General features: G+C 55.8%; 1 protein-coding gene across 2 annotated transcripts; it reads right to left on the bottom strand.

Annotated features, from left to right (window-relative positions):
- Positions 1-735: 735 nt before the first annotated feature.
- On the bottom strand, positions 736-10,779 carry TINCR (TINCR ubiquitin domain containing). Of its 2 annotated transcripts, XM_065535653.2 has the most exons (3): positions 10,440-10,779; positions 4,697-4,826; positions 736-3,986 (listed from the first exon to the last, which is right to left on the bottom strand). In XM_065535653.2, the coding sequence occupies exons 1-2, from the start codon at positions 10,697-10,699 to the stop codon at positions 4,823-4,825; spliced, it is 264 nt and encodes an 87-aa protein (XP_065391725.1). In that variant the 5' UTR covers positions 10,700-10,779; the 3' UTR covers positions 736-3,986; positions 4,697-4,822. The 2 variants fall into 2 exon arrangements, with proteins under 2 accessions (XP_065391725.1, XP_045234816.2); XM_045378881.3 differs by lacking the exons at positions 736-3,986; positions 4,697-4,826 and adding an exon at positions 5,241-5,554.
- Between the last annotated feature and the right edge of the window lie 428 nt (positions 10,780-11,207).

Consider the following 11,207-nt stretch of genomic DNA (forward strand, 5'->3'; position numbering starts at 1 on the left):
TAAAGATGACAAGGTCAGAACCAGCACTGACTTGTATGGGAGCTGTTGGATGAATTACAAAGAAGGGCCCCTTCCTGGGGCCCTCCCACCTCTGCAGCTGGATCCTCTTGTGCAGTGAACAACCTGCCCCACTGTCTGTGGCAGCTGGAGCAGCATCTGTCTTGATATCACTCATTGAATGAATGCTCAGAGTTAAGAAAATGCCAGAGTCCAGCCTGGAGTCTCACAGAAAGAGAACAGACAGAGAGAGGCAGGGCAGGACGGAAGTGGCAATTCCAGGTCCTGGCAGTTTCTGGCTAAACCGCTGATGTCTCCTCTGGGAACCGCCTGGACTCACTTGCCCTCTAGGAGAATTCCCTTGGACCTTCTTGGAGCACAAACTAGGTGGGCGGCCAAGGTGGGAGGTGGCTCCTCCCTGGGACGCCGCAGGCCCTAGCGAGATGGCAGCTGCCAAGTCTCACCCGAAAGTCCTCATAGCCTAGACTTGCTCAGGGTGGAGCCGAGTCTGAGAGGCCCTGGCAGGGAGCGGGCGGGATTCCGAGTTTCACGGCTCAGAGATGGGAGGGGGCTGGCCTGGGGTCACCTGGAGTAACAGTGTCACCTGGAGTAACAGCACGTGCAAAGGCCTGGAGTGGAGTGAGAGGAGGGTAAAAGAAGAGCAGCCTAAACCCATAGATGGGGTAGAATGAAGCCCAAGAGAGCTCCAAGGCCAAGTTAGGAAGCTTACACTCAATCTTGCTTTCAAACATTTAATCTTTTATTCAGCGCACTCTCAAAAACAGCATTTCTGTATCTAGTTCCAAGCTGGGTGATCCTGCGGCCCCAAAGGTAGTGATGACTCTGACTGCTGGGAGGAGACGCAGACCTCCCAGTTCGGTGGATCCCGAGTGAGTCAGAAGGTGAGACTGGAAGCAGCAGGGGCCTTGAGGGAAGTAGGCTCTTCTTGAAGGATGAGAAATGGCTGCATGAAGAAGCAGGTATTGAAGCTAGGGCTTTGAAGGATGAATAGGAGCTTGCCAAATAAAGAAGGTGGGACATGCAAACCAAATGGAGGGACTGTGGCCCAAACTCAGGGATATGTGGATGGAGTAGCAGGAGAAAGACAGACTGGGGGAGCAGAAGAGTCAGCGTGAGCTTTCTCCAGATCCAAAATCAGCAGCCTGTCATTCAAAGCCAAGACATTCCACAATAGTTCCCCTTGGTCCTGTAAGCCTGTCAGGCCTGGAGCTCCCTCAAAGCAGCTCTGACGACTCCAGCCACTGTCATCTCCCCTTCTTGTGTCAGGAGGACCGTGCACTTTGGTGCATGGTGACATTCAGTGGGGGCTGCTTTCCTCGGTGTGGCTGTGGGAACTTAGGCCCATGCCTCAGTTTCCCAACCAGGAAAATGGGCTGCAGGAAGCCATTTTTGCAGCTTTATGTTTATCTCAGGCCAGGGAGGCCTTGGACAAATTATGTGAAGGAAGAAGAGAAAAATGGAAGATAGGGAGAGACAGGGAAGGAAGGGGGCGAAGGAAGGGAGAAAGGAGAACAGATGGGATGGGAAGCGACGGGAAGAGGGAGGAAGGAAAAGGTTGTGCACCTCCCCACCCAGGTCATCACCAAGGGACAGGTCCAACATTATTATTTCAGACACGCCAGCGCTGTCGAGGCTTAAGAAATGGGTGATGATTTGCATGCAATTTGCATGAGATTTGCATACTATTTGTTAAATGTCAAAAACGCCCTGAAAATGCTTTCTCCCACCTCCACCCCCAGTCAAGAAGTGGGAAACCCTTCCCCCCCTTTTCCTCCATCAGCTCCCGGCACGGGCTGGGGACCTCTCAGTTCAGAGGCTACTGGGGCACCAGTCCAGAGGGTGGTGACCTTGGGCAAGGCGAAAGCCATCTGTAAAATGGGCTGTCATCCTGGCCTCCGAGCAGCGAGGCTGTCAACCTTTTTTTTTTTTTGAGACGGAGTCTCTCTCTGTCGCCCAGGCTGGAGTGCAGTGGCGCGATCTTGGCTCACTGCAACCTCCACCTCCCGGGTTCACGCCATTCTCCTGCCTCAGCCTCCAGAGTAGCTGGGACTACAGGCGCCCGCCACCACGCCCGGCTAATTTTGTGTATTTTTAGTAGATACCGGGTTTCACCGTGTTAGCCAGGATGGTCTCGATCTCCTGACCTCGTGATCCGCCCGCCTCGGCCTCCCAGAGTGCTGGGATTACAGGCGTGAGCCACCGCCTCCGGCCGGCTGTCAATCGAGACAGGGCTCCAAAAAGACGTGCGCAGGTCCTGACACGGAGTAGGGACCAAGGAATGGAACTGGGGAGATTATTAAATGCCCCATTTTCTTGCCAAAACCTGATGGAGGCAGGTCCCTGAATATGCACAGGGAAATGAGTGACAGAAGGGATCCAGGCTCGAGATATACGCATGTGGCCCAGCTGTTAGCAGAGTCCCAAACCACACAAGAGCAGGGATCTGGGCTGCCTCCCTCTGCGCTGTGTCCCTAACAACCTCCTTGGGCCTCGGTTTACCCTCTGCAGAAAAGAGAGCAGAAGGCTCTGCTCCAGGAGGAGCTCCAGGGGACACACGGTAGGTCTCTGTGGATAGAGTCCTGGGTTAGGCACCAAGGGAGAAGTGGAGGGGGCTAGGAAGACCCCCCTCCAGGCACACCCAGGGGCCAGCAAGACCCAAGTCATTCTGCAAAACAGCTCCAGCCCGTCTGCCTGCCGGAGGGAAATGGGGCTCCTCTCTCTTCCCCTCCTTCTCCCCCTCCTCTCGGACAAGCGGGAGTTGGAGGGTAGATGCCCGAAGTTCAGCAGATGCTCTGAGGGGAGGCGAGCAGGAGCCCCGGGGCCAAGCGCTGTCCCCAGCTAAGCAAACGCACAATCTGGGCGCGGCTGTCCCCATGGTGGCGATTTACTATCCACCTGTCCGTGCTTTGAGTCCTGCGGCCGACAGGACTCTTAATTAAAACATTATTTCTTCCCAGGCTCGGGCGTCTCCGCCCGTGGTGCCTGGAGAGTGAACACGGCCCTCGAGGACACGTGCAGCCCCTGCACCCCCTCCCCAAAGACCCTCCCCGGGGCTGCACAACATGAGGTGACGTGGCTCCAGGTCAGAGGTGCAACGGAGGTCCGGCACACTGCCCTGAGGGTCTCCATCCGGAATTCCCACAATGCACTCCCTGCGATGCCCCGAGATGACCTCCCATGCCTCGGCTCAGTTCCCCACCTCCAGATCCTCATCCTTTTGGCCAGAGTTCTTCAGACCCCCTTCCCCTGCCGCCCCAAGACCCTGTGCAGACAACCAGGCATCTGGATTTAAGGCGAAGGGGGAAACCGCGCAGGTATCTCCTGGAGAGGTATCTGGGGGTGGACATGGGGCGCAGTTGGAGGCCTGAGCAGGAGCTGGGATGTCCCCATCTTCCTGCTCAGTCATTGGAGAGTTCGGGTAGGACTGGCTGCACCCCCAGCCAGGGCTGTTCACTGCACAAAGGGCCTGTGGGGGCCCCAAAGAGGGCTAAGTGCTCTCTGGCTGGGAAGGAGAGAATCAGAGAAGACTTCCTGGAGGAGACTGCAATCCCACGTGTATTGGAGCTGCAGAAAAGAGGTTGAAAAGTGCTCCAGGCAGGGGGCATGGCTTGGGCAAAGGTGTGGCTGGGAGAATGTCCTGGGCAAGAGGGGAAGGGCCTCCGAGTGCCTCTCCTGTCCCCTCTGTGCTTCTCTTCTTGCGATGCTCTCTGGATGCCCATGGGAGCTTTCCAAGGTGGCACAGTGCTTCCCACTGAAGACAGGGCACCCGGGGCCCCAACAGGGGAGCAACAGCCTCAAAGTCGCACAGCAGAGCTGAAAGGCTCAAGGCTCTCTCCTGATAGGCTGGGCAGGAGCAAAAATGTCCTAGGTCCATGTCAGGGATTGGGGCTCCAGCAGGAGCGTCTGAAGCAGCAGTGTGCATCATCTGGTCAGGCCAGGGTTTCACCATCCACCTGGGAGCCCAGACCCTGGAACAACAGGAGGGGAAGGATACACCCGTTTCAATACAGGCCCAGGGAAGGGTGAAACACCAGTTCTCTAGCCAGTTGTCCTTCCCTTTGACCTAACATCCCTGACATGGACAGTGATACCTGTAGTCATCCCCTCCTCCTGTGGATGTCCCTGGTGTCCTTTAAGAGGACAGGGATGGCCCCTGGTGACTGGTGAATTTGGCTGTTTTCTTTCCTTTTCTCTCTCTTTTTTTTTTTTTTTTTTTTTTTTTTTGAGACAGAGTCCTGCTCTGTCACCAGGCTGGAGAGCAATGGCCTGATTTCAGCTCACGGCAACCTCCGACTCCTGGATTCAAGCGATTCTCTTGGAACGTGGCTGTTTTCTGCCACCTGATGGCAGTCGCAGGAATTGCAGGCAAAGAGTGCAGTAAAACCAAACCAAAGCGCAATCCTTCACTGTAAGGAGACAGGTAACAGAGCCCAGAGAGGAGAAGCAATTTTCCCAAGGTCACCCAGCAAGTCAGGGGCCATACGGCTCTGGTCCACATGTTAATCCAAAGAGAAGTGAGCCACCGAGGTCATGTCCCTCTCCTAGGGACCAGAAGCATAGGAGGTGAGTGATGGTCAATAACATATGTCTCTTCTCCTTCCTGGGCCTCAGTTTCCCTATCTATGGTCTCCACAATCTCTAAGGTCTTTTCTCTGTCTCAGCTACTACAATGACTTACCTGGAGTGAGATCTAGGCTCCCGGGAGGCAGGAGAAGTGTTTTCCAAAAGTGCCCTCTACCCCAGCCTATTCCTTCAGCCAGTACCCGGGTCCCCTCGGTCATGGCTCTGCCTCCTCCAACCCAGACTACCTGAAATAGGGAGACAGAAAGACACAGATTGCAGGAAAAACACAGCCTTTGCCTTGGCATTCGAGGCTTCCCTGTTCTGCCCAGTGTCTGGCTGGCGCTTCTTCCTGCCCCTGCCAGGGCTCACCTCCAACCTGGAGATTCCCTCCCCTGCATCCAGGCACCACTAGAGCTCCAGAAAAATATTCTGAGCGGCCCACTCCTTGCCTCCAGAGACAAATACATCCCACTAATATTTATTGAGCACCTACTATGTGCCAGGCACTGAACTGGGAATCCAGCAGTGAACAAGATGGATGGCAGTGCCTTCATAGAGTTTACAGTCTACTTGTTTTTTTACAGGTGAAAAAAACAAGTAAAGAGTGGAGAAGTCAGACGCTGACAAGTGATGGGAAAATATATGAAGCAGGGTTGGAGTGAAATACAATTTTATTATTTATTTATTTATTTTGAGACGGAGTTTCACTCTGTTGCCCAGGCTGGAGTGTAATGGCACGATCTCGGCTCACTGCAACCTCCACCTCCCGGATTCAAACGATTCTCCTGCCTCAGCCTCCCCAGTAGCTGGGATTACAGGCATGTGCCACCATGCCTGGCTAATTTTTGTATTTTTAGTAGAGACGGGGTTTCACCAGGTTGGCCAGGCTGGTCTTGAACTCCTGGACTCAAGTGATCTGCTTGCCTCAGCCTCCCAAAGTGCTGGGATTACGGGTGTGAGCCACTGCGTCTCGCTGGAATGCAATTTTAAACAGGATGGTCAGGGAGGGCTGCAGGGAGAGAGGGAGTTGGGGACCTGAGGGAACAGCATTCCAGGCTGAAGGAACAGCCTGTCCAGAGGCTCTGAGGCAGCGAGGAGGCCCATGTGGCTGGAGCAGAGTGAGCAAGGGGGAGAGAGGGAGGAGGAGAAAGCAGGGAGGGAATACGGCAGGTCATCCAGGGTCTTGCAAGCCTCAGGAAGGACTTAGGCTTTGACCATGAGGGAGGTGGGAGCCATGGAGGGCTGCCGGTAGAGGAGGGACGGGCCCTGACTCAGGGGCTCACAGGCGCCCTCTAGCACCTGCTACAGGGAGGACAGACTTGTAGGGGACAAGGGCAGGGGCTGTGGACCTGGGTGGGGGTGACTGGGCTGGGCCAGTGGTTGAGAAGTGGGCGGATTCTGGTTAGACTTTGAAGGCGGAGCTGATGGAACCAGCTGAAGGATGGATAGAGGGCCTTGGGAGGAAGAGAGGAACAGGCTGATGCCAATGAAATCAGAATAATAACAACTGTTCCCACTAATGGAGCAGGGGGAAGGTTTAGTGATGAAGGCCGTGGCTTTAAAGCTGGGTTTAAACCCTGGCTCTGCCCCTTCCCAGCTTAATCTTGCTCTGCCTCAGTTTCTCCACCTGTAAACCGCCAATGATAACAGCACCCGGCCAGGCACAGTGGCTCACACCTGTAATCCCAGCACTTTGGGAGGCTGAGGTGGGCAGATCACCTGAGGTCAGGAGTTTTAGACCAGCCTGGCCAACATGGCGAAACCCAGTCTCTACTAAAAATACAAAAATTAGCCAGGCATGATGGCAGGTGCCTGTAATCCTAGATACTCAGGAGGCTGAGGCAGGAGAATCGCTTGAACCCGGGAGGCAGAGGTTGCAGTGAGCCGAGATCGCACCACTGCACTCCGGCCTGGACGAGAGAGCAAGACGCTGTCTCAAAAATAATAATAAGTAAATAAATAAATACTAGCATCCACGCCAGGGGCAGCCGTAAGGCCACATGAAAAGCCCCTAGCATCTCACAGGCTCTCAAAGCGTGACCATGACTGAGTGCCTGCTGGCTCCCATGACGACCTGTCTCCCTGCAACGCTGCTGCCTCGAGGCAGAAAATGTTGTCACTACTGCATTTCACAGAGTGTAGAAACAGGAGGTGGCAAGAGAGGCTGGGGGAGGGAGAAGAGGGGGCCCTATCTACCCGGAAGTGAGAGAGGCCCTGGCAGGTTTGTCCCGAGCAGCCCACACAGCTTCTCTCACCCTAGGGTACTGTCTGGGCTGACAGGTCCAAAGTGTTTTTCTCATTTCTCAGATGGGGGAGCTGAGACCTCCCCAGCTGGTGCTGCACCACCCACTAGTAGCCCCTGCTCTGCCGCTATAGGTCTGGGAGTGGTCTGGGGATCTGGGGAGCTCAGAACCCATTCAATGCCCAGAGAGGGTGGGTTAGCTGCCTCAGGACACACAGCCAGGGAACAGCAAAGGCAGATAGGGGCCCCCGTCTGTTGGGGAAGACAAAGCTGGACTCCGCCATCAACCCCAGCTGTGTGTGTGGTCAGGGATGGGGCAAAGGGCAGGGCATTAGGGTGGGGTGGGAGCCCAGAGGAGGTTGAAACTGTCTCTTTTTTTGTTTTGTTTTGAGACAGGGTCTCACTCTGTTGCCCAGGCTGGAGTGCAGTGGCGCGATCTCAGCTCACTGCAACCTCCGCCTCCGGGTTCAAGCGATTCTCCTGCTTCAGCCTCCCAAGTAGCTGGGATTACAGGCGCGTACCACCATGCCTGGCTAATTTTTGTATTTTTAGTAGAGACAGGGTTTCGCCATGTTGGCCAGGCTGGTCTTGAACTCTTGACCTCAGGTGATCCACCCGCCTCGGCCTCCTAAAGTACTGGGATTGCAGGTGTGAGCCATTGCACCCGGCCAAAACTGTCTCCTCTGAAGGCTTCCATCCTCTGCCTCCAGCATGGCTCACTGGGATCTCCACCCTGGTCTCCTGTCTCCAGCCCTCCCCCCACCACAGTCCGTCCTCCCTGCTGCAGCCAGGGGTTACCTGTGAGCACTGAGTTAGGTCCCATGCCTCCTCTGCCCACAGCCCTCTATGGCTCCCACCTCCCTCAGGGTCAAGGCCCAAGTCCTCCCTGCAGTCTGCAAGGCCCTGCATGAACTGCCCCGGCCTCTCTCCGCCCTCCCTTCCTCCCTCTCTCCCCTTTGCTCCAGCCATACGGGCCTCCTCACTGTTCCTCCAACATGCCAGGTGCGGTCCTGCCTCAGGGCCTTTGCACAGGCTGTTCCCACTGCCTGGAACACCCTTTCCTGACTCTCTGTTTAACCACCTCCTCCGCATCATATCCTGAAATGTCACCTTTCCAGAGAGGCGTCCCCCAGTCACTGACCCCTCTCCACCTTCCTCGCATCCCCCACAGCGCCGACTGCGAGCTGACATTCTCCCATGCTATTATTTGGCTCTTGTCCCATGGGACTGCAGGCTCTGTGAAGGCAAGATCTGGTCTCTCTGGGTCACTGCTGAATTTCAGTGCCCAGCATGGAGTCTGGCACACAGTAGGCGCACAATAAATGCTGACCCTGTACTGCATGATTACAGTCTAGACGTCTGAGGGTCGTTCAGTCCCCAGACCTCATAGAAGGTACACTGCCGAGAACACCCTCTCCCAGCCCCAAGCTCTGAACCGCCATCCCTCATCATCCTCTCAGCCTCCCCTTCCCCACTAAGATCTTCCCTCAAGAGGGCCTGGGAAGGGGACCTCTCCCGCCCCCACTGCAGCCCCAGGCTCCCGCAACAGGGTGGCATCTGAGGCTCCTGCCCTCAAAACATCAACACAGGCTTGGTGACTCAAGCCTCTAGAGGGCGGGTGAGGATGACCCCCATAAAATCCAGGGTAATTCATATGGCCCCCGTCCCTCTCCTGTTCAACACTTCCAAGGTGGTGGTCCCAGGCCACCTTCACCACCTCACGGCCACCCCGACCCGTTTCCCAGAGCTGCCCCAGGCCAGCAGTGAGCTGTTCCTGTGGCCCCAGTGCCCTTCTCTGGAGACCCCTCCTTGGGCCAGAAGACGCCCCGCTTGAGGGCCATCTTGGCCAGAGGACCTCTTTGGGGACCCAGATATCCAAGGGTGAGTGTGGGTAGCGGGCATTAGGGTGGGGCTATGGGAGAGATAAGGGGGTAGGGAGAGACCAGAGAAGGAAGAGAGAGACAGAGCCTCAGGGAGACAGAGAGAGAAACGGCAGAGACAAATGCGCAGAGACACCCAGAGAGAAAGACAAAGAGAAGGAGACAGACACACATGTTGAGACACACAGAGAAAAAAAGAGCAGAGACAAAAATGACAGAGACAGAGACACAGAGAGAGACAGACACCGTGGGAAGAAAGAGACAGAAATGGACAGAGACGTGCAGAGAAACAGAGACAAAAAAGACACACAGAGAGAAAAACAGCAGAGACAGAAATGGAGAGACAGAGAAAGAGAAAGACACGGAGAGGCACGCAGAGAAGAAAGCAGAGACCAAAATGGGCAGAGACACAGAGAGACAGAGACAAGAGACAGAGACACAGAGACACAGAGAGAGACAGAGACAAGAGACAGAGACACAGAGACACAGAGACACAGAGAGACAGAGACAAAACAGACAGACTCACAGAGACACAGAGACACAGAGACAAGAGACAGAGACACAGAGACACAGAGACAAGAGACAGAGACACAGAGACACAGAGACACAGAGACACAGAGACAAGAGACAGAGACACAGAGACACAGAGACACAGAGAGACAGAGACAAGAGACAGAGACACAGAGACACAGAAAGAGACAGAGACAGAGAGAGAAAAACAGCAGAGACAGAGACAAATGGACAAAGAGACAGAGAGACAAGGAGAGGGAGACACACAGACACAGAGAAAAACAGAGACAAAAATGGACTGAGAGACAAAAGAGACACAGAGACATAAGGAGAAAAAAGCAGAGACAGAAACGGGCAGAGACACAAAGAGACAAAAGGGAAGAGAGACAGAGACACGCACAGAGAGGAAAAAAGCAGAGACCAAAATGGGGAGAGAGACAGAGACAAGAGAGGGAGACAGAAATGAGGGAGAAACAAGGAGAAATACAGCAGAGATAGAAGTGGGCAGAGACACAGAGAGACAGAGAGAAGAGAGACAGAGACAGAGATGATCACAGGCAACCAAATCATCAGGGAAAGAAAGAAACAGAGGCAGAGATGGAGAGAAACACACAGAGAGGAAAAAAACAGAGACCAAAATGAGCAGAGACACAGAGACAGAGACAAAAGAGAAAGAGATGAGGAGACAAAGATGAGAGACACAGATATAAATGAGACAGAGACAAGAGACAGAAACAAAAGAGGGAGATACAGATAAGAGATGGAGATGAGAGGGAGAGCGACAAAAGAGATGAGAGAGACAAAGGTGAAAGAGACAGAGACAAAAGAGATGAAAGAGACAAAGAGGACAGGCACAGAGACACAAGAGAGTCAGAGACAAGAGACAGAAAGAAGAGGGAGAGAGATGAGAGAGAGAGACAAAAGAGAAACGAGACAGAGATGAGAGACAGAGACGAGAGAGAGACAAAAATGAGAGTGACAGAGACGAGAGAGAGAGGGAGAAAAACAGCAGAGACAGAAACAGGCAGAGAGACAGACACAGACACAGACAGCCGGGAAGCAAAAGACCGACGCCGGCAAGGCCAGGTCAGGAGAGAGGCCAGGCGGGCAGCGCGAGGTGGGAAAGCAGTGCCGGCCTGGGAGGCCGCCCTGGGCGCCTGCCTCCCCCGCCGCTCTTCGGGGGTCCCCGGCCGCCGTCCTCCCACCACCCCGAGCCCCGCCGCCACCTGGGGTCGCTGACGAGCAGCAGCACCGAGCCGTCCTGCAGGCGCGCGTCGCGCACCGTCTGGTGGTCGTCCAGCCGCCGCGCGTTGTAGTAGAAGGCGCGCTTCCAGGAGCTCACGCCCTGGCCCACCAGCTGGGCGCGCAGGTCGCTGAGTGTGTCCCGCGGCCGCACGGTCAGCGGCAGCAGCAGCGCCTCGTCCGCCAGGTGCACCTTGATGTGGTAGCGCTTCCAGCGCGACAGCCCCCGCCGCAGCCCCTCCATGGCGCCCGTCCGGCTCCAGCTCTGGCCCCGGGCCCCGCGCGCCCCGCGCACCCGCCCGACCGGCCTGGCCGCCCGCCCCCGCCGCGCCCGCGCTCCGCCCGCCCGGACACGCCCGGCACGCAGTGGGCAGGCCCGGCGGGGCGGGGCGGGTGCCACGGTCCCCTCAGGCGGGTCCGCTCCCCATTGCTGGCCCCAGAGTGCGCCCGGGGATCCGAGGTGGCCACCCACGACAGAGCCATCAGCGAGGTCATCCCAGCCAAGGAGACGCGCGGATGTCCAGGGGGTTACATGGTGGAGGCGCCAGGGAGGGAGGCTGGGAGGCCAGTTTATTTGATCTTTTTAAGGACAGAATCTCACTTGGTCGCCCAGGCTGGAGCATAGTGGCACAATCATGGTTCCTTGCAGCCTCGACCTCCCGGGCTCAAGCGATCCTCCCGCCTCAGCCTCTTGAGTAGCTGGGACTACAGGCCCTGCCACCACGACCAGCTCATTTTTGTACTTTTTGTAG

Source organism: Macaca fascicularis, chromosome 19 (assembly GCF_037993035.2).
Source record: "Macaca fascicularis isolate 582-1 chromosome 19, T2T-MFA8v1.1".
NCBI classification, from domain to species: Eukaryota; Metazoa; Chordata; class Mammalia; order Primates; family Cercopithecidae; genus Macaca; species Macaca fascicularis.

Bases quoted from the DNA above. Each gene is read 5' to 3' on its own strand.
- TINCR (XM_045378881.3), bottom strand. From the start codon at position 10,699: ATGGAGGGGCTGCGGCGGGGGCTGTCGCGCTGGAAGCGCTACCACATC. The intron at 5,555-10,439 runs GTGGCGGCGGGG...ATTGCATTCCAG, and splicing joins CTGCTCGTCAGCGACCCCAG to CGAGACGCAGTGGCTCACAC.